This window comes from Eurytemora carolleeae, unplaced genomic scaffold (genome assembly GCF_000591075.1).
Source record: "Eurytemora carolleeae unplaced genomic scaffold, Eaff_2.0 scaffold97, whole genome shotgun sequence".
Classification (NCBI taxonomy): domain Eukaryota; kingdom Metazoa; phylum Arthropoda; class Copepoda; order Calanoida; family Temoridae; genus Eurytemora; species Eurytemora carolleeae.
The window spans coordinates 1,060-23,415 of NW_019396042.1; the positions used below are offsets into that span (position 1 = coordinate 1,060).

The 22,356-nt window shown below is 31.3% G+C and overlaps 1 protein-coding gene across 1 annotated transcript; it reads right to left on the reverse strand.

Annotated features, from left to right (window-relative positions):
• Positions 1-338: 338 nt before the first annotated feature.
• Positions 339-10,393, reverse strand: LOC111701167 (uncharacterized). Its single transcript, XM_023472337.1, has 3 exons — positions 10,147-10,393; positions 4,859-5,023; positions 339-905 (listed from the first exon to the last, which is right to left on the reverse strand). Exons 1-3 carry the CDS (start codon positions 10,272-10,274, stop codon positions 536-538), a joined length of 663 nt encoding a protein of 220 aa, XP_023328105.1. The 5' UTR covers positions 10,275-10,393; the 3' UTR covers positions 339-535.
• Between the last annotated feature and the right edge of the window lie 11,963 nt (positions 10,394-22,356).

The following is a 22,356-nucleotide window of genomic DNA, read 5'->3' on the forward strand; positions in this document are numbered from 1 at the left end:
AGATTTTAAATAACATTTCTTCTTGTGTGATTTTTAATCCAGAATTAAAGAAGATGAAGAAATTGTGTGAAAGCTTTTTCGGTAAATTGTGAAATATAAATATTTACGAAGAATTCTTCAATAACTAACAACAATTTGACAACATTAAGAATAATTCGTCGGCGTTTTCTTCCAAATTATTGAAAGGAACTGACTTCTCGCACAAATAATAATTTTCTTTTACCATATATCTCGAAATCTCGATATCTTTGATATTTCAAACTTTGATTATATAACCCTTGAAAAATTCAAAGTTTAAAATATGAAAGATCTATGTATGATATCAGATTGCAAAGATTAGAAAATTAGTGAATAAGGCCGGCGATTCATCAATTTCTTTAATTGAATATGAAATATGTTTGTCTATTGTATTTGTATTCATAAAAAGCATTGTGCCACGATTAAAATAAACCGCGGATTTTTTGAAATATTTGGTTTGGAAAATTGAGAATTCATTGATCACTGCCTCCTCGTCTGAAGCACAACTCAACAGAACTTACATCACGCTACAACATTTAATCTTGAACTTTTTCTTTTCAGTTTTATTTGGCTGGTCAACTTGGTCCATTGTTTTCATGGCGCTCAATTGACCAACTTTATCACCATTTCTAAGGTTCGGACGGACAACCGAACCTCTAAAACTATCGCTGCCATTTTCTTGTTGAACCCCGTTCAACTTTTTCTCTGACAAGCTTTCCTCAAATCTTTGTTGATCTGTGTGTTCTTGGAGGCCTCCAAGACCAGCAAGGAGATGCTTAAGGTCGCCAACAAGACGACCTTCTTTCCACAACTGCAGCATGAGACTGGCGTCCTGACTAACCTCACCCTCGGCCCGGAAAGGATTGTCCCATCCTTCATAATAAGGTCTGAAACAAATAAATAATTATGTAATCTTTTAAAACTGTTTTTATCAAGAAACACCAGAAGAAGAGATACTGTAGAGTTAGTTTAGTATTTGGATAATATCGATTAAACACAGGGTTATGAAACATGCTTTTAATGTTTCTATGTAAGTCCCGTACACTAAAATAATCCTAAAGTAAATTGCAATTTGTTTTCAAATATTTTAGAGATGGTTTGAATGTAGATTATGGAGTATGGTGCAGGTTTGAGTGAAGATTGTGGAGTATAAAGTAGGTTTAAGAGTAATTTGTGGAGTATGGAGTAGGTTTGAGAATAGATTGTGGAGTATGGAGTAGGTTTGAATGTAGACTGTGGAGTATGAAGTAGGTTTAAGAGTAATTTGTGGAGTATGGAGTAGGTTTAAGTGAAGATTGTGGATTATGGAGTAGGTTTATGTGGTAATTGTGGAGTATGGAGTAAGTTTAAGTGTAGATTGTGGAGTATGGAGTAAGTTTAAGTGTAGATTGTGGAGTATGGAGTAAGTTTAAGTGTATATTGTGGAGTATGGAGTAAGTTTAAATGTAGATTGTGGAGTACGGAGTAAGTTTAAGTGTAGATTGTGGAGTATGGAATAGGTTTAAGTGTAGATTGTGGAGTATGGAATAGGTTTAATTGTAGAGTGTGGAGTATAAAGTAGGTTTAAGTGTAGAGTGTGGAGTATGGAGTAGGTTTGAGTGTAGATTATGTAGTATGGAGTAGGTTTAATTGTATATTGTGGAGTATGGAGTAGAAATGAATGGAAATTGTGGAGTATTGAGTAGGTTTAAGTGTAGATTGTGGAGTATGCCGTAGGTGTAAGTGCAGATTGTGGAGTATTGAGTGGGTCTAATTGTAGATTGTGGATTATGACTATGGAGTAGGTTTAAGAGTAGGTTGGAGAACCAACACAATCTTCTGAGCTGAAGCGACTGCATGCAATAATCATGGTTTTTGAAAAAGAATTCTTAGACGAGCTTGTAAAGTAAATTCCCTTTTAACTCTACGTTTTGATTTACTAAACCAGTTTAATGTCATCACCAGGTTTACATTTTTATCAAGAGTAATATTTGTTTTCATGAAAACACTTTTAAAGTTAATATTTTCTTAGATAATCCTAAGGGTACTTTTTTGGCCTAATTGCAGGGAAGGATTTCCCAATTTTTACAAGATTGCAAGAAGTGTCTCAGTGTTTCTAATTGACAAGTTGAAAAATCTTGATTAATACAAGAACTAGAAATGAAGAACAACAATGCACTAGTGCTTGCGTTAAGGCCTAAAATATTTCACAATCTTCATCTCTACAAGGAAGAAAAAAAAGTATCTTTAAGACATACATTTCAAGCTTCAGCAATTATAGAATATCATCCCTTTCACATCAGACATGTTCATTGTTAATAGGGAAGATGTATTTTATATTTTTAGTAAATTTCAAACCAAGGAAAAATTGTTTTATACCATGTACACCGGTTTAATAAATAAGGGTTCAGTTTTTTTCATATTTGAGAAGTAAAGGTTATTGAGCACTTCTTCAAAACTCCATTTCTTCACTAGCTAAGCATCCAAACATTTTATTTTCATAATACTGTCATGTACTACACAGACTACGAATTAATAAGAAATAGTAAAAATCTAAAGCAAGTGATTAAATCAAAATTCCAAAGAGAGTTTTTTTCAATGTTTTGTGAAAACATTATTTCCTTTACATTTTATGTTTTTTCTACAAAGTAGTTTGAAAATATCAATCAGCCTAAAAAAATGGATTTCCCAGAAGCTTGAGAGAAACCAGAGTTTCTGTATTTTTAGCATTTTTGCACAAAAATGTCTTTCTCAATCTTACTCTCAAAATTCGAAAACTTTTGATTTAAGAGACTGTGGACATAGAGTTGAAAGTAGTTTAAAAACTAGTGGCATGTCTTATTTACAACTGTACCCTTTACACCTTTCAATATAAGGTTTATTTTCTACCTTAAATGTGTTGAATTCTGACAATTTGATTCATTGATTTTATGAAACTATTGTGTAATTTATCATTCTTCCTCACTTCATCGTGAGTTTCAAAATGAACGTGCTATAAAGTTAAATACGCTGTACATTATAGCACGTGTTTTGATTGGTTCTCGGATTTTCACCAAAAAATTTAGGATATTTCCACAATATTTTTTTTACAATTGAAATCAACTTAATATTTTGACTTCTGCTTTGTTTCAAAGTTTAATTGATTTAAAAGAGCCACTGAAATAAAACAAGAACACAAACGTTTCATAAAATTACCTATAACACTATTATTTTGGCACGACGTGCTGTAAAGTTTTTGGACTTACATTTTCTCTATAACTCGAAGGTTCTCGCCTTTTTAGATTATATGTTGTCCCTTGCTAAAGCTTGAATCTGAAAAGGCTGGAACCTTCTCGATAAAGAGGAAATTTCTCTCCAAAAATTAGTATAAAGGAGTTGAGTTTTTGTCACAAACTCTGATTTTCTTATCCCTATATCTTTGCATTTCAATGATGGAGACCTTAGATATTTCAAACTATGAATTATTTTAGATCAAATAATGATAGTTTGAAATATCTAAGGTAAACACCATTAGGTTGCAAAGATTTTGCGATTTGAAAATCAGAATACTCAGTTCCTTTAGCAAAAAAAAAATTCTGTCAGCTATATTTCTTCAGTTCAAAAAAAGGTGTATCTGGAGATAATCTTTCTAATCCATTTAATATATTCAGAAGAAGCCATAATAATTTAGATAATTTCACTTTTAAACACTACAAATTCATTTTTAATCAAAGCAAAAAAACAAAATTTTTTTTTATCAAACTAGTTGATGTATTTTTATATTATTCTATTATTTAAATTTGTTCAAGGACACGGAATAATCCAACTTATGTTTTATTAACGTTTAATAATAACATTGAATTATTTAGACAAAAGACAATGTTAAATTTGAAACCTTAACATAAAACTTTTGTTTTCCACCCACCTCCTACACCCCTGTCCTCTCCCCCCTCCCCCCCTCTATAACCCATTTCAGTCCCATTCCTTGATTATTTAATTATGTAATAATTGCATTGTTTTCCTGTTCTCAAAATAAACATTAGTTGCAAACATTCGCATTTTCTGACAAGAGAAAAGAATTGAGAGAAGCAGAGTTTGAAAATAGGGTTTAACTTCAACTTAACCCTTGGTCTTAAGGACCCTTCGGACCAGAGTTCAGAAATTTGTACCATCGTAATTGTTAAAAAAATAAATGAAATATTTTTCAAAAAGCATCTTGTTCTGCGCTTTTTTTCGATAAAAATCTTGTTTTTACGTTTTTAATCTTGTCAATATGTTCAAACGGCCAGTATAAAAGAAAACTTTTCGGAAGGGGTTTTTATTAAATATTAAATATATGGAGAGAGATATGAAGGCAAATAATTAATGTTAAATAATTTATATAAGTTGAACAACTTGAAAAAAAAGAAAAAAATATATATATAGCATGATTGTACATTTCTGGTTATTTTTATAGATTTTGATTGCATGTTTATAGTTTAGTTGCAGATAGGATCTTTGAAAATAAATGAACTATTTAGTTTTGTTTTGATGAGTTGATAAATGTTGATTACTGCATTGACGAGTCATATGTTTGATTGATTTTCTAGGGTTTTTTTGTCTTGTTTTTCATTTATTGATAAGATTACAAGAATTCTAATGAAATATTATATATTAATATTTGTTAAATCATAAAAGATAAATTATCAATTTATCATCTAATTAATTGATTTGTTAGTTAAATTCGTAGTTAATTCATTCATTAAATAATTGATTTATTGATTGAGTGATTTTTTTGATTGATTGATTGATTGATTAAGTACTTGTTTGGATGATAAATTAGTTGTTAAAATTATTGATTGATTGATTGATTAGTTGATTGCGCCAATAATTTATCGATTACCTTAAAAGTTTTGACTGGAATGTTTGATCCACCGAGGAAACGGGTGTGTGCGTCCCCCCTCCTTCCACTGGGGGACACTGAACCCTCCCCACCCCATCACAGCTCACCATCTCCACCTCACTGAAGGTGACCCTGAGTGCCCCTGGTTTTCTGGGTTCAAGATCTCTGAAAGTATAAAAATTTTATTCTTTTTAAAATCAGGTTTGAAGAGTAAACACTAGAACTTGTTTACGGGGAAATATGAGTCTTTCGTATTCTTATTTCAGGATTAAATAAAAATACTTTTTTGGTAAAAAAATTATTTTATATAATTTTCTAGGAATAGAAGTTCAATAAATAAAATAAAATTCTATCACAAAAATAATTAAAGAATTTAATTAAAGTATTCATATAAATACTTTTGCTGAAGTTATATTGTAAAATAGAAAATTATATTGTAAAATATATATAGTAAACAACTTAACAACAAAAAGTATTTCAAGATCCTTGAAAACATCTGAATGTCTAATATTCATCTTTCAATATCATTTATAATAAATCCACAAAATAAAAAAATTTGGTTAGAATTTTATGCTTTACTTTTTTTCCAAGAAATATAATTAAAAAATATCTATCAGATGGATAGATATATAAATTAATTTAATGATAGATAAATGAATGAATCTATATCTTTGCAAGTCTAAACCTGTGATATTTCAACTTAGAATATTTCTCCCATCATAATTTATAGTTTGAAATATCTGGGGTCTTCGACATCGTGTTGCAAAGATATTGGGATTAACAAATCAGAATTTCTGGAAAAAACTCAGTTCCTTTGTACAGGAAAATCACAAAGTCAAAATATGATTCAATATTATAATAACAGATTTTTTTACTTGTTGTAAGACTAAAGTATTTTCACGACTAGAGAAGAGAAGTAAGTATCTAGCAAGAAACGGAGCACTTNTAATATCATATTCTTAACTCTGCCATCTCATGCAACCTTGACGGAAATATATATTTATTTTTAAACAGGCAGAAATATTCTGCATTGTCATCAAAATATGTCAAAGGAACTGATCACTTGAATCAAACTCTATTTTTCTTATTTCTATTCTCTACAATCTGATGATGTAACCTAATATTAATATTAGATCTTGCAGAAATCAAAGATCATCTGGAATGAAAACATTAGAGCAAGGTGAAATTAATCAGTTCATTTCAACATTTTATTCTAAAAAATATTTAGTTATTTTGAAGTTTTTTTTTCTTATTTTCTCTTCAGTAAAGCCTAACAATTATATGTTAATTTACAAAACTCCTAGAATCTAGTTCCTTTATAATTTTCAGTTAACTTAGTATTAGCGAAAAATGAATGGGGATAAAGGTTGATAGAACCCTAATTGAATTCGGTGTTGATCGCTACTGATTTTTTTTCTAAGTTTTAATTGATAAAAGAATATTGAAAATGCGTCATTCCCAAGAGCATACAGCCCATATAAATTCACTTTGTTTCATTTAAAACGTTAATAATTTAATTGAATCTAAATCAAGATTTTTTTCGGATTATTACAACGTACATATAGTTAATATTTCATAACATTATTTATTTATTATTATCTTTTATTCAATCGAACCCAAATTCAATGAGGGATCAGCCTACACCCCCATTTATTTTTCGCGAACCCTCTGTTTAATGGACAAGATTTTGCGCAAAAAAGTTTGTCTGCCTGTTTGTCTGTCTATAATAACTGTTTGTCTCTCTATATCTGTTTGTCTCTCTATATCTGTTTGTCTGTATATATCTGTTTATTTGTCTATATCTGTTTGTCTTTCTATCTAACTAGAAGGATGAGTATAGATTAGAACTGCACTGGAAACAGGATTGAACTGCATAGGAAAGCCTGTTACCCAACCTTGAAGTATTAATCAGACCTGAGAAACTTATTCCAACTTTTTCTTAGATCTATCAATATCATCCTGTTCATTCTTATCCTGTTCATCATTATCCTGTTCCTCATATTCTGTTTAGTTCATCATTATCCTGTTCATAATTATCCTGTTTATTCTTATCCTGTTCATCATTATCCTGTTCATTCTTATCCTGTTCATCATTATCTTGTTCATCATTATCCTGTTCATTATTATCCTGTTCATTCTTATCCTGTTCATCATTAATCTGTTCAATATTATCCTGTTCATTATTAGCCTGTTCGTCATTATCCTGTTCATTATTATCCTGTTCATCATTATCCTGTTCATCATTATCCTGTTTAGCCTTAATCTGTTCATCATTATCCTATTCATCATTATCCTGTTCATCATTATCCTGTTCTTTCTTATCCTGTTCATCATTATCCTATTCATCATTGTCCTGTTCATCATTATCCTGTTCAGCTTTAACCTGTTCATCATTATCCTGTTCATCAATATCCTGTTCATCATTATCCTCTTCATCATTATCCTCTTCATCATTACCCTGTTCATCATTATCCTGTTCATCATTATCCTGTTCATTATTATCCTGTTCATCATTATCCTGCTCATCATTAACCTGTTCATCATTATCCTGTTTGTTATTATACTGTTCATCATTATCCTGTTCATCATTATCTTATTCATCATTATTCTGTTCATCATCATCCTGTTCATTTTTATCTTGTTCATCATTATCCGTATCATCATTATTCATCCGGTTCATCATTATCCTGTTCATCATTATCCTGTTCAGCCTTAACCTGTTCATTATTATCCTGTTTATTATTATCCTGTTCATCATTATCCTGTTAATCATTAACCTGTTCATCATTATCCTGTTTGTTATTATACTGTTCATCATTATCATGTTCAGTTTTAACCTGTTCATCATTATCCTATTCATCTTATCCTGTTCATCATTATCCTGTTTGTCATTATCTTGTTCATTATTATTCTGTTCGTCATTATTCTGTTCATCATTATCTTGTTCATCATTATCCTGTTCATCATTATTCATCCGGTTCATCATTATCCTGTTCATCATTATCCAGTTCATCATTATCTTGCTGTTCGTCATTATTCTGTTCATCATTATCTTGTTCATCATTATCCTGTTCATCATTATTCATCCGGTTCATCATTATCCTGTTCATCATTATCCAGTTCATCATTATCTTGTTCATCATTATCCTGTTCATCATTATTCATCTGGTTCATACTTATCCCATCCTGTTCAAACTTCATGTTCACCCTTTTTTATTCTACTAATTTTGTACCTTGTTCTCATTTTTCTTAGCATATCTTGTTTATGCTTATCCTTTCCTGTTCATAATAGCCATACACGTTGGATGTTCATCGTTATCTACCCTGGTTATACAATATACAATACATTATTTATTTTTATTCAATCCTATGAACGGATGTCATATTTCAACTAAACAACTCTGACATCATGTGACAAAATGCTTTGTTGAGAAAGTAATTGTTTGAAACGTTTATAAAAAGATCTCTCACAAGATACTAGACCTACCTAAAGAAATTGCATCATCATTTTCTAAACTTTAATCTTCAAATCTACTCTTATACAACTCATCCTACAGTTCACAACTTCTAAGTCACAATCATCAAAACAATACGGGGGGGGGGGGTCTTTCGCCCCCATTGATGATCTTAGATGCAAGTGGAACCCGAAAGAGTGCACTATAGTTCCGTCAACTTCCCCCCATTAAAAATCTCTAATTGCACCTTTATTAAGTAGTGTTTAAAGACAGCATATTCTCTAACTCCCTAGGATATTCTAATAGAACCCAACCCTTGATTCCAGGTCCTATATCTGTAGGTGTAAAAGGTTATAATGTGTAGTGTGTAGTATACCCGGAGTAAAGTTTCTACTGTTCCCTGGAGAACATCGTAAACCCAGGGAGATGAGAAATAGTAAACATTCCTTTACAGAGATTATATATATAATATATAATTTATATATAGATATGTAGAAAAATTCAAAACCAGATGTATAGAGGGTCCCAATATCCCATATAATTTGGATGTTTAACTAAGCTTTAACAATGCTTTTAATCGTATTGTTCGTTTTCTACATTTTAATAATAAAACTTCTAGTTTGCTTTCATTAAAATTTGCAATATTTTTATTCTAAAACAGAAAAAATGGAAGAAATTTTTTTTAGAATAAACAATTTTGTAAGAAGTGAATCTTCTCCGGTGTTTGTGGAACCTTCAAGTGTCCAAAAACCTTTAAAAACGAACCAAATTTTTGAATGCTAGCTGAGTGCCTGGCGTTGCCCGTTTTTTTAATAGAATTTGAAAAAAAGTTTGATTGAAAAAAATCAATCTTTAAAAGAAAACAATTTCAATTTTGAAGAAAATTTTTAAAGCATTTCTTAGCCTATGTTACCCCCAGGGTACCAATAGGTTTCCTAAAAAATGTCAGCCCATTCGGTCCAGCCGTTTGGCCAGCTGTAGCTAACATACAAACAAATGAATATGAGCGAAGTGCTTTATTATATAGAAGATTACTACGATCAATTACGTTCAGAATACTTAAAGAAACCAGCATATTTATATCTGATTTGTAAAATATCTGTTTGAAATGAAATGTTTCTCAAAACTTACAGGGTGTCCCATGAAACATGACAGTCATAGGTTGTCTTTGATCTTTAAATTTTTTGTTGCCATTCACCTGTCAACCAACTAAACACGTCTGGTTCTTGAAACAATAATTTAAAAAATTTCCCAAATGTGGTCTGCATTTTTTAATGCTTTTAAATTTCCGGAGATATGAAGAATTTGGTTCAGATTTCGACAACTTTCGTTTTATCTAAAAAACTTTAAATCGAGTTTTTTTTTGCGTGATTATTAACGCTAGAATTTTCTTCTAAAATCAGGTTTTATAAATAAATGCAGCAAATTCTTTTAAGGATCAAAGACGACCTTCATGCCATATTTCGAGGAACACCCTGTAAATACAAATTTTTGGACCACAAAATTGGTTTCTTATAAGAACCAACAGATGATTCATCTGAAATTAATCGGTCTATCCCGTTTTTCTTTTATCAGTTCATACTCTATTCACATATATTTATTATCTCTCTTTTATTGTTATGAAAATAGTTTCTTTAAGTTCTAACTTATATTGTAAAAAATTATATCCTTTGATTTACAATGTTAACTTGTTAACTAGTAGACTGTGTAGTGAAAGGCACCTATTATGAACCCAATTTCATTCAAGTTCATCCAACCATGAATTAAAGTGCATGACGTAAAAGAAAAATGGCGCAATATGAAATATAAAAAATCTGCAAAACTGTTTTTTACCTGTCACTGTATTCATCATCCCTGTTTAGATCAGATATTATATTCTCCAGGTTGTTACAGTTACCGTCTAGTAAACCCCCTTTGTAGGGGGGTAGACCCCCCTTCACGCCCCCACATTGAACTAACATCACGCCCCGGTAAGCATATTTCACGCCCCCCTGGTATTCTATAGACCTGGAGAGAGGACTGAGAAGAACTGAGGAGAAGGGGGGAGAGCAGGTATCCTCCTTCTCTCTCTCAGTCTCTCTCTAAACACATCTCCGTCCTTTCTCCTTCTTTTGCTCCAGGTACAATTATGAATTCAGGTATACGGCGTACAGATAAGTGTAGATGTAAACCTTGTACATAGTGTACATACAGCCCTAGATAAACCATGAAACAGGAGTTAAGAAGACATCTATAAAAGGAGAACATAAGTTAAGAAACAGGTAAAGGAACTGGATCATGATAAGGGTGAATGAAAAAGGAAAAGCGTACATGGAAAAGGAAAAGGGTACATACAAAATCAAATCTTTCTGGAAAAGAAAAAAGGTATATGGAAAAGGAAAAGGGTGCGTGGAAAAGAAAAAGGGTGCATGGAAAAGAAAAAGGGTATATGGAAAAGGAAAAGGGTGCATGGAAAAGAAAAAGGGTACATGAAAAAGGAAATGGTACTGGATAAGAAAAAGAGTAAAGGAACAAAATTAGAAGAAAAAAATAAAGATAGGATCACAGGTACACAAACAGGAATACATGAATACAGGATACAGTAATACAAACAGAAATACAGGAAACAGTACAAAGATCAGGAATATAGGATACAATAACACAAACATAAATTCAGGATACAGTAACACGAACATGAATACAGAATACAGTAACACGAACATGAATACAGGATACAATAACACGAATATGAATACAGGATACAATAACACGAACATGATTACAGGACACAATAACACGAACATGATTACAGGATACAATAACACGAACATGAATACAGGATACAGTAACACGAACATGAATACAGGATACAATAACACGAACATGAATTCAGGATATAGTAACACGAACATGAATACAGGATACAGTAACACGAACATGAATACAGGATACAGACCCCCCCTATTTTCGGTCCTAGATTGTTTTCAAATGAATGCAAATTGCGTATCCTCTACATGGAATTAGATAAGACCGTGAACTTCAACATTTTTTCCCATTAAAAACTTCCTCTGCTCTCCTAGTCCTCCACCTGTTATATACTCTACACTCTGCACTCGGTTAGAAATATCTATTTTGACAGATAATTATGAAGATTTACGTCAAAAAAATTTAAATAAGCGTAAACAACAAGAAAAACTAATTCTAAAAAAATCTTTTAGAATTACGATTTGTGGTTTGTGGGAGAAGGGGGGGGGGTCAGATTGTGATGAATGAAGAAAAACGGGGGCAAGGGGATCTGATATAATAGAAATGAAAGATGGTGAAAATCTTGAATTCGTGATTAGACCTAGGTGCAGAAGTTCTGAAAGTCCAATTTTTTGGCCTTCAGACATTCTGTGAAAATGGTTTAAAGAATTGCACCGGTCTTTAGTTCGTGCACAGAATCAATAGTTCAACTGTCTTCTGATGAAATATTACACAAAAATCTTTACATCGTAATATTTTCTTGACGAAGGTTTGTATACAGTTTATGACACTGTCACTGAAATTTTAACGAAAAGAGCATGACCACCCCCCCCCCCCCCCACCCTGACCTCTGATGTAAAAATAATATACTAATAAAAGAAAGAGGAAATATTTCAGATTTTAGAAAAATAAAAAAAAAATAACAAGAAAATAAAAATGTAGAAATCAAAATTCGACAATTTAATATCTCGAATCAATGAAACAAGAAAAATTTAAATGATTTAAAAATAATTTGGCTTTTGAAGGAGGATGCGCAACTTTCTTATTGAAAAATTTTATCTTTTAACTTTCGCAATCTTTAATAGTTCTCTAATTTCGCGGATTTGTTTGTTTAAATTGGTGCATTTTGTTTTTGTTAAATAAAGTTTGTGTTATGAAACAACTGAGGTAACCGGAGCAACATATTTTAGACAAGTATTTGTGTAAAAATAAGTTCCAGAAAACATAAAACTTTTAATTAAAATCCAGAATTTTCTACAGTTTACTCATTATATATATAATATAAATAAATAAATAAAATAATGTATTTGGATTATGATTATTGTTTCTTATTTATTCCAATATTACAATAAATGCACTATTTGTATTCATAATATTTGTTATTTTGTTGCTAGAAAACTGGAATAAGTCATGTAACCACTGCACGCCAAACAGAAAAGTAAAGGGCAAATTTATGCAAAATTACCAGATCCTCATAATTTCTCAACCTTCGATTTTACTCAAAGGAATTGAGCCTTTGTCACAAACTCTAGCTTTTGTAAGTTGTAGATCTTTGATATTTCAAACTATATAAATTCTGTTAGATTAAATAATCTAAGTTTGAAATATCAAAGGTTTACACCACCAGGTTGCAAAGATTGGAAAATTTTAGTTTGTGTGCAAAGACTCAATTCCTTTATCTGGTAAAATATCAGAAATATAAACTTCTTTTTTTCCCCGGTATATATATAGTCCTATTGAGTGTCTGCTTTATTTACCCAATGTCCCGGCGATACAGTACAAACTGGGACCGGAAAGGTTGACCCGGCTCGGAAATTCAAATGTACTACGGCTGCCCGTGGTACATATACTTAAAGTAAATAACGAATTCTATAATTCCATTTTCGTGTTTCTTGGTTTAATTTACAATAATTTTACTTTCTGAAAACTTTGAAAATATTTCCGAAAGTTAGGTTCCTGTAAACATTCCCCATAGCAACTATTGAAACCCACGCAACTCGACACTGGGGAACGAGGGCCCCCCCCCTTTATATTTTAAGCAAATTTCAGACTATTTTAGAAAGTTAAAAATAAATAACTAATTCATCTATTTTTTATAAGATACTTCAAGACTTGAAATTCTGAAGTTTACAGTTTTCATGTTACGCACCAATGACACTAGGATATAAAAAGTAAATTTATTTTGTTGTATACTATAAACTATAAATTCAAAACTGTTAATTGTTTTTCAATAGTTGTAAAAAACACATAGACGATCGAAAATATGTTAAAGGAATTGAGTCTTTACCACAAACTCAAATTTGCTAATCCCTTCATCTTTGCAACCTGATGGTTATCTATGTATTGAAAAAATATAGAGATAGAAAATTAGATTTTGTGGCAAAGACTTAATTCCTTTCAATCTAACATAAAATTGTCTTTAATTTGATCTGTCTTTGCTAATTTGTCCTAAATAAAAAGAAGAATGTTCTACACTGTAAGAAAAGAATTCTGCTGATATGCAAATGATTCGGACGAATGGATTACGCACTGGGCAGTGGGCATACTAACTCACATATTCTAGGAATTTATGAAATTTAGAAATATAAGATTTCGTACAACTTAAAGCTGGAAATGTACAAACATAAAAATTGAGTTTGTTCGCTTATTTAAAATACAGATGATTATCTTTATCTAGTGGGTTGAATATACATAGCAAAAAAACTTATTACACTCTAAAGGAGTTGAGTCTTTGCCACAAACTCTGATTTTCTAATCCCTATATCTATGTAACCCAATATCGCAGACCTTAGATATTTCAAACTAAAAATTGTTTTAGATTAAATATTAATAGTTTGAAACCTGAAAGATTTACACCATCAGGTTGTAAAGATATAGGGACTCAAGAATTTGAGTGTGTCTAAAAATCAATTCCTTTTCATATTTAGCAATCATAGATTATTTTACAAGATACTTAAACCCATTTTTACTTTACATGCATAACTTTCAATACTGGATCAAGAGCATAACAAGCCAATGGAAACAAGACCAACGGGAGTCAATATCAATTCATGGTAAAAGATAATCATTATTGTATTGTATTCACGGTTTTCATTATTTTTATAAGAGACTGACGTACATGTAAACTAATTTTCATACTCAATTATATCTGTGAAAGGTAGAATATTGAAGGATGAAAAGATCATATTCAGTATTGTGGATTAGTTGGATGTAACTCTTAATGATATTATTTGTTTGTATTCTCAAATTTGAAAAGAATCCTGCTAAAGTTAATAATTTCTGTATTAAATTTGGATTACGTTAGACATAATTTCAAAGATAAAAACTTTCGTATTCCTAGTTTTTTTTTACATAAAACACCAAATTTATTGATAAATTTGAACTTTTACATAATATCCTAGAGGGGGGGGGGGGGTTAAACCCCTAGATATTTCAAGACATAAATTATTTCGAGTCTAGCTGTCTACATCTGTCTGTCTACATACAGACTATTAGGCTTTTTTTTCTCTGCATAATAGGTCCCTTGATACTCAGACTAAAGTTCAGGAATGTAAATTAGATTTCTTTTCTACAATTTTTTATTAATCAATCATTTTCACATATTATTTAATCACAAAAACCACACACAACAACTATAACTATATACTTTTATTTACTTAAAGGGAGTGTTCGCGAAAAATGAAAGTGGATATAGGCTTAAGTCGAATCGAATTCGATGGTGATCGCTACTAATCTTACTTCTATCTGTTGCGATATTTCAACCTATGTATGTCGAACTCAATTCGATGCATCGGTGTATCGAACATATTTCATAATATCTTTTATTTTTTGGTACACGATTTACTTTAAAAGGTTATTTGGGTTTATTAAATGTTTATACTTTATAAGTATATATCTTAGTTCTGCAGCTCTGATCATGAATTTTTAAAGTTATAATATTATAATGTAAGCATTAAAAGAGCCAATATTCTGCAAATAAAAACAAAGTTTGAAATAGAATAATGCATTTCGGAAACTTAACATCTTCTTTCTATAAACCCTTTTTGCTCGGCTTTTATCTTTAATAAGTCAAATTATATTATCTGGGAAAATCATAACCATCACGCTTTTAAACAAAATTCCACTGTAAAATATTTTTTAGAGCTAAAAGTTTGAGGGATAGAGGGATAGAGAGGAATTAGTTAGATCAAAATCATGACAAAGAATGTAAACAAATGTCATAACTTTCCTAGGCAGGGTAGGAAGGCATGGCTTGTATAATAACTGTTGTTTATTTGCCTTAAACCAATTCTTAAGTATTTTTTTATCGTCACAGTAAAATGTACACAAACTCTATTTCAAGGTATACATTAGAATACCAGAACGATCAGAACCATATAGGTAGGATAGGCAGACCAGAAGCCGGATTTAAAAAATCTGAGCCGCGGCTAAAAATATTGTTGGTTCCACTTAAAATTGTAATAAATGTTTTAAGATATAAGCCGGCGCTCAATTAAAACCGGGTTTTGAGGGATTTGAGACGCGGCTTTAATTCATTAAATTCGGACACGGGCTTGTTAAATAATAGTTGTTTATTTACCTTAAACGAGTTCCGGAGTAAAATGTGCAAAACCCTATCCCCCCTTATTTTAGTACTTATTTCTAGAAAGGAAGGGGAAAATATTCAGTCCAGTCTTAACCAGGCTTTAGAGTTCAAATCAAAACTGTAAAATTTAGGTTTTAGACTGGCAACTCAGATTGCTGTAATTAAGTTTTCTTTTATTAAACTTAGCACTGTTTTCCTTATGGTTAAAATTTGGTGTAAGAAACGTAAGTAAATGTTTAGAAAAAGAATTTTGAAACTTTTAAACTTCTTTTTTGTGGAATCTTAAAAAAACCTTAAAATGTCCCATCGTTAGCTGTAAATGTGTCAGAACATACATTTTCATGTTAAAATAGTTTAATATCGTCATTGAACTTAGATTTTCCTAGACTTGAAAAACATTGTTGCATGACAAATAAATCAATCTGAGAGCTCTTCGACACCCTGTTGCTTGACTTGCATAATATGCAAATATTTATTCATTTAATCATTTTCCTAGACTCAGACGAACAGTTTAAATTTGATCCAATCATTGCTAGTCTCTCAACGATTCCACTAAATTACATTCAATTAATGCATTTTCATTTTTCCTCAATCTTTCTGCTCTTAATAGAATTGTAAAATTGCAACAATTCGGGGTGCCTCGTGCCCTTCCCTCTCTTAACACTTTAAAGTATATCTGCTTAAAATTGTGCGTCCAACCTGCACCCTGAAATATTCTTAGTACTAAATGAGGACGGACATCTTAGATAATACTCTTTTATATAAGAAAAGTCAAATTTTCAATTAAACAAAATTCATCTTAGTAACACTATTCTTCAACGAAATTGAGTTATTGCCAACTCAAATTTTCTAATCACTGAATATTTGCAACTTAAGATATTTCAAACTAAGATTATTTGATCTCATCGAATTCCAAGTTTGAAATATCTAAGGTCTATACCACACTGAGTTGCAAAGATTTAAAAATTAGAAAATCGGAATTTGTGGCAAAAAAATAAATTTCTTTATCATTCATCCAAATTTAAAGACTGTACTATTGTATTTTAATTTTGGTTCCTATGCTTAACAATTTTTGTTAGCGAAAAATTATAAATCTTTTTGAGTTTAGAACATTCATCTGCTCTGTAAAACTGAATCTTAGTTTTAAAAAAAGGGGCTTCATCTGAGCTTGTATCTTTCAGGCCAATGTGACGCATTATAAAAACTTTTAACCATAGTTTGATTGTAAACAAGGATATTTATGGATCATTGTTGCACCTGCCCGGCCCTCCTCAGGAACACCAAGTCATATTTACAATTTCTTTAAAAGTTTTAAATAAAACTAATATCCATTAGCTGAATTTTATACAAATCGTAACCAGCCCCCCCCCCCCCTCCCTTTCGTCTAATCCCATTGTATTTATCCTCTTTCTTTATTACCTGTATAAATTGAAGAACAAATTTGAGTTTTATTGTTGAGTTTAAAAATTTAGATAATCTAATCTCTAACATGTGGAACCAAAGATTTCATACCTCTCATTCTTAACTCTTCCACTTACCCCTTTTAACATACCCCCCCTCCTCTCCCCTGTATTTACATCCCTCTCCCCTTTATCTCCCCCAGCTGTGTTTATCTCCCCTGGTGAGCAGTACACTGTAATAACTAAGAAACTGTCTGGACCGGAAATAGATTTGATAATTAGTCTCAACATTTCATGACACGTGGCTGGAGCAAATTCTGGAAAATTTTTACATTAGCTCCATACTTTAACAATTTCAGGCTATACAGTAAATATAAGGTCGGAGCAGCTGAGAGTCTTCCCTATATATACATAAATACCGGGGTGCTTCGGGATAAACCCAAAACTTAATGAATATAAAAGTGTTTTTCCTTTTTTCCCTAAAAATTGAGAAAATAATTAATTTCATTAAAAGTTCATAAACTTTGATCACCTTCAGTTCTTCGAATATAAATAAGATAATCCAAAATTTAAAAACTTTTTGTTTGTTTTTTTTGTTAAAAATGTTTTAAATATCCAGTAGATAAAAGACGATTTTAACTCTGTCCCTAAATTCCCATGACTGTGTAACAATCAATTTCTTATTCTAAATTTGATTTGATAACTAATATAAAAAAGATAAACCCCAATTTGGAAATCCCGTACCTTGGTATTTTTCGTGGTGAAATTGTTTTAAGAAATCCTCGAGAGAAAATACAATTTTATCAATGTCACATTATTCCCATGACTGTTTATAAAGTAACAATAAAGTTTTATATTCTAAATTGGAATTTAAAAAAACTTCTTATTTGTTGTTGTTCTTGTAAAATGTCAGAACAGGCTGAATATTTGTTATGAGGTCAGATGAAAAATACTCAGACAAAACTATTCTCTGTTCGGTTCCTGGTCAATCAGTCAATCAGACATTTTGTTTTGACATGATAACAAGAAAATAAGCTCATCAAGGATAAAAATACAGGGTTATCCACAAAGGATAAGACTTTAATGACGACCTGAAACTCTTTATACACAACTATTTAAAGGTTAAATTAAGGTTTATGCATAAAAAATATACGTATAAAGGGACTGTAAAGGAAAAATGAAAGGGGGTTTAGGATGAAACCTGAGAATCTCAGGCATTGAACGATACATATAATACACCTATCTGATGTTCTTGTCTAGAGAAATTGAGAGAAAACTGTGTCCAAATTATACGAAAATTCATATATATACAATTTTGTATAAAAGTAGTAGGTTTAAATGATTTACAGACGGAAATCACGTGACCAGTATACTGCACTACCATTGGCTGAAGTTCTGGTGACGTAATACAGACTATACGAACTATATGTAATAATATTCAATCAATTATATTTATTAAAAATGCAAAAAAAATTTTAAAAAAATTACAATAGGAGCAAACCTGAGATTCTCAGGCTCCTGTGGGATATAATCGTTTTCAGATTGGTTGCGTATTAAATTCGCTGAATTTGATCTGTTTCAACCTATATACTTTTTTACAAAATTGTATTTATATGAATTTTTGTAAAGTTAAGTTTTATATCAATTTCTTAAGACAGGAACATCAGATAGATGTCTTATATAACTCGTTCAACGCCTGAGATTCTCAGGTTTCATCCTATACCCCTCTTTTTATTTTTCCTTTACAGTCCCTTTAAAGGTATATTTGAAGATATAAAGATGAAAGAAACAAGTTAAGGCTGCAGGGAACCTTAAATATAAGAAAACAGACTAAATAAATTCCGTGCAGTTGTCTCTTTATCATCCTTAGTCGGTAACACTGTTTATACATAATTGAAACCGAATTTAATGAAGTGAAGAGGTCGCTGAACTACTTGCCGCTGAATTAAATCATTAGTCAGCGATTCAAATCCACATAAATCTAATACTTAAAATCGGAGATTCAAGATTTGAACCGGGTGAATGTAGGTAGTTCAACGAGCTAGCTCATATTAATTAAATTCAGTCTTTGTTTTTTTTCTTTAAAAGTTACTATACTCTTCAAAATTTTGAATGCCCTAAAAATATGGACCACATTTTGGAAATTCCATTAAGTTTCAATTCCATAAAGTCTTATCATTTTGGGTAACCCCAAGTATACAACAGCTCTGAACTCTTTGAACGGACAGCGAAATAAACAACACTTGAAATGACTATTTGAAAATTGTTAATACAAACCTTATCCACGCATCTTGATTATTTAATACGACACTTTGAGAGCTCTGGGTGCAGAATGTAAAGGAAAGGATTTGTATCAAGGATTTAAAGATTAAATCTTTCGCGGTTTTTTGTTCCCTAAGTTTATCTAAAGCTCAGTTTAGCATGTCGTGTCCCCCCCCCCCCATCCGCTGTCACAAATTAATCCTAAAGTAAGTAAATCAGAAATAAGAACAGCAAGAAGCAAAAATCTTCTAACCCCAATTAAATATTTTTGTCGTAAAATCGGGGTTTTAATCTTTTATTGTCAAATTAAAGACTTTTTTAAACAACGACAGTCAAATCCATCTCCCAACCCACAAACTGAGATACAACTCTATGGATACATCATTTTTTGGGGTGAAAAAGATTAAATTTATTTAATAATAAATTTTCATCCAAAAGGTGACCCTCCATTTATAAATTATATAAGGTCAGATTTACAAATTTATATCTAAGCAACAATGTTGAAAATATCGTGGTTTTGGGTCTGGAAAATTGTTGAATTGTAACAATACTTTCTTTCTCTCTTGATGCAATCGAAAATAATCATTGTTTACGAAAAAATATGGAGAAAATGTTTTAAAAAATGTTAAAAACCATTTTCTTTATTTGTTTGTTTATCATAAAAGATAAAATCAAGTTAGATTTGTTTATCATCAAAAGATAAACTCAAGTTAGGATACCAGAAAAAAATGTACATCTATTCTTAAAAAATGAATACATGTACAATCTACAACCTTACATGAAGAGTTTTTAATACATTATACAGCCTAGAAATAATGTATTTATTAATATCTAATTATTTGAAGAATAAGGATTAATACAATCTTCCTCCTCTTCTCCACTATCTTCTTCTTTCTCTTTTGTCTCTTCTACTTCATGTTCCTTGAACCCTACAATCTACAGTGCCTCATTTTGCGTTAATAATTTCAACTCTTTTCGGTTTCTGCTCGACTACAGAGTAAGTAAATTGTGCTTCTCTAAAACTTTCTGTTAAATTGTGTTTTATTTTTTTCCTATTTAAAGAGGAATTGTGGATTTTTTCATGAACGCCTCATTTTGCGTTAATAATTTCAACTCTTTTCGGTTTCTGCTCAACTACAGAGTAAGAAGTAAATTGTGCTTCTCTAAAACTTTCTGTTCAATTTTTGTGTTTTATTTTTTTCCTATTTAAAGAGGAATTGTGGATTTTTTCATGAACGCAAAATAGTCAAACTCTAGATCAAAATGTACTTCTCTCTCTTTTCAAGAAATTTGAAAGAACTAAAGCTAAGGTGGGATTGTCGGTGTAGGTTTGGTAGTTATGGTTGGATTTATTATTCTTTTTGGTAAAGGAAAAGAAAATTTACTAGAACTTGCAATACTCCATGGAGCATTAACAAAACTATGATCAAGAGGAGAATACTACTGAGGTATCAATGGGATTGCTGTTGAAACTATTGTTTTTGAGCTTGGGGCTATTACTCATGAGGTTGCTGTTGAAACTATTGTTGTTGAGGTCGGGGCTATTACTCATGAGGTTGCTGTTTAAACTATTGTTGCTTAGGTTGGGGCTATTAATCATGAGGTTGGTTTTGAAACTATTGTTGCTAAAGTTGGGGATATTACTCATGAGGTTGCTGTTGAAACTATTCTTGTTGAGGTCGGGGCTATTACTCATGAGGTTGCTTTTGGAACTATTGTTGCTAAAGTTGGGGATATTACTCATGAGGTTGCTGTTGAAACTATTATTGCTAAGGTTGGGGATATTCCTCATGAGGTTGCTTTTGGAACTATTGTTGCTAAGGTTGGGGATATTACTCATGAGGTTGCTTTTGGAACTATTATTGCTAAGGTTGGGGATATTACTCATGAGGTTGCTTTTGGAACTATTATTGCTAAGGTTGGGGATATTACTCATGAGGTTGCTTTAGGAACTATTATTGCTAAGGTTGGGGATATTACTCATGAGATTGCTGTTGGGACTGATGTTGCTAAGGTTGTAACTGTTGTTGCTAAGGTTGGGAATATTACTCATGAGATTGCTGTTGGGACTGATGTTGCTAAGGTTGTAACTGTTGTTGCGAAGGTTGGGGATATAACTCATGAGGTTGCTGTTGTTGAGAATGACTATGGGGTAATCTAACCAATCCTTGTCAACGATCTCTCGTCTGAAATACAAAAAGATAGAAGGCATGAAAAATTAAAACAAAATCGTATTTTTTCTCGACCTCCAATTTGATAACAGGTTGTAGGGCGCAGGGTGGAGGTAAACAGACTAAAATAGGAGTAGGATTGGAGGTGAAGACTCCAATAGGTTTGCCAGAATAAGGAAGTCACAAAATTAAATAAAAATAGTTATTTAGTTTTACATTTATTGGGACTCACTGGACGTGGACTAAAGTTCAATATTTGTCCAATAAAATCAAGATTTGATCAAACCTGAAACCTAATAAAAGGATTTACCTTGATATGTCAGGATTATCAGGTTTAAAACTTTGATTTGTATAAATCATCTCGAAATCATCTGAACTCAGGATGTCCTGAAGAATGCAAATACAAATTTGTTTTAGTGCATAATTTAATGGTAAAAAAGTTATCGTTTATTAAAGTTTTGAATTGACTTGAACTAAGGTAACTTCATGCGTTGATGCCGCGCTGAATTCTTTAGCGGCATTCTTGTCTATCCTGTACATAAATATCCTTTAGCAGCACTTTTGTATATCCTGTACATAAATATTCTTTAGCAGTATTCTTGCATATCCTATACATAAATATTCTTTAGCAGCACTCTTGTATATCCTGTACATTAATATTCTTTGGCAGCATTCTTGTATATCCTCTACATAAATATTCTTTAGCAGCACTCTTGTATATCCTGTACATAAATATTCTTTAGCTGCACTTTTGTATATCCTGTACATAAATATTCTTTAGCAGCATTCTTGTATATCCTGTACATAAATATTCTTTAGCAGCATTCTTGTATATCCTGTACATAAATATAATTAAGCAGCATTCTTGTCTATCCTGTACATAAATATTATTAAGCAGCAT

Bases quoted from the DNA above. Each gene is read 5' to 3' on its own strand.
- LOC111701167 (XM_023472337.1), bottom strand. From the start codon at position 10,274: ATGTTAGTTCAATGTGGGGGCGTGAAGGGGGGTCTACCCCCCTACAAA. The intron at 5,024-10,146 runs GTAAAAAACAGT...TTATACTTTCAG, and splicing joins GATGATGAATACAGTGACAG to AGATCTTGAACCCAGAAAAC. The intron at 906-4,858 runs GTAATCGATAAA...TATTTGTTTCAG, and splicing joins TTCCAGTCAAAACTTTTAAG to ACCTTATTATGAAGGATGGG.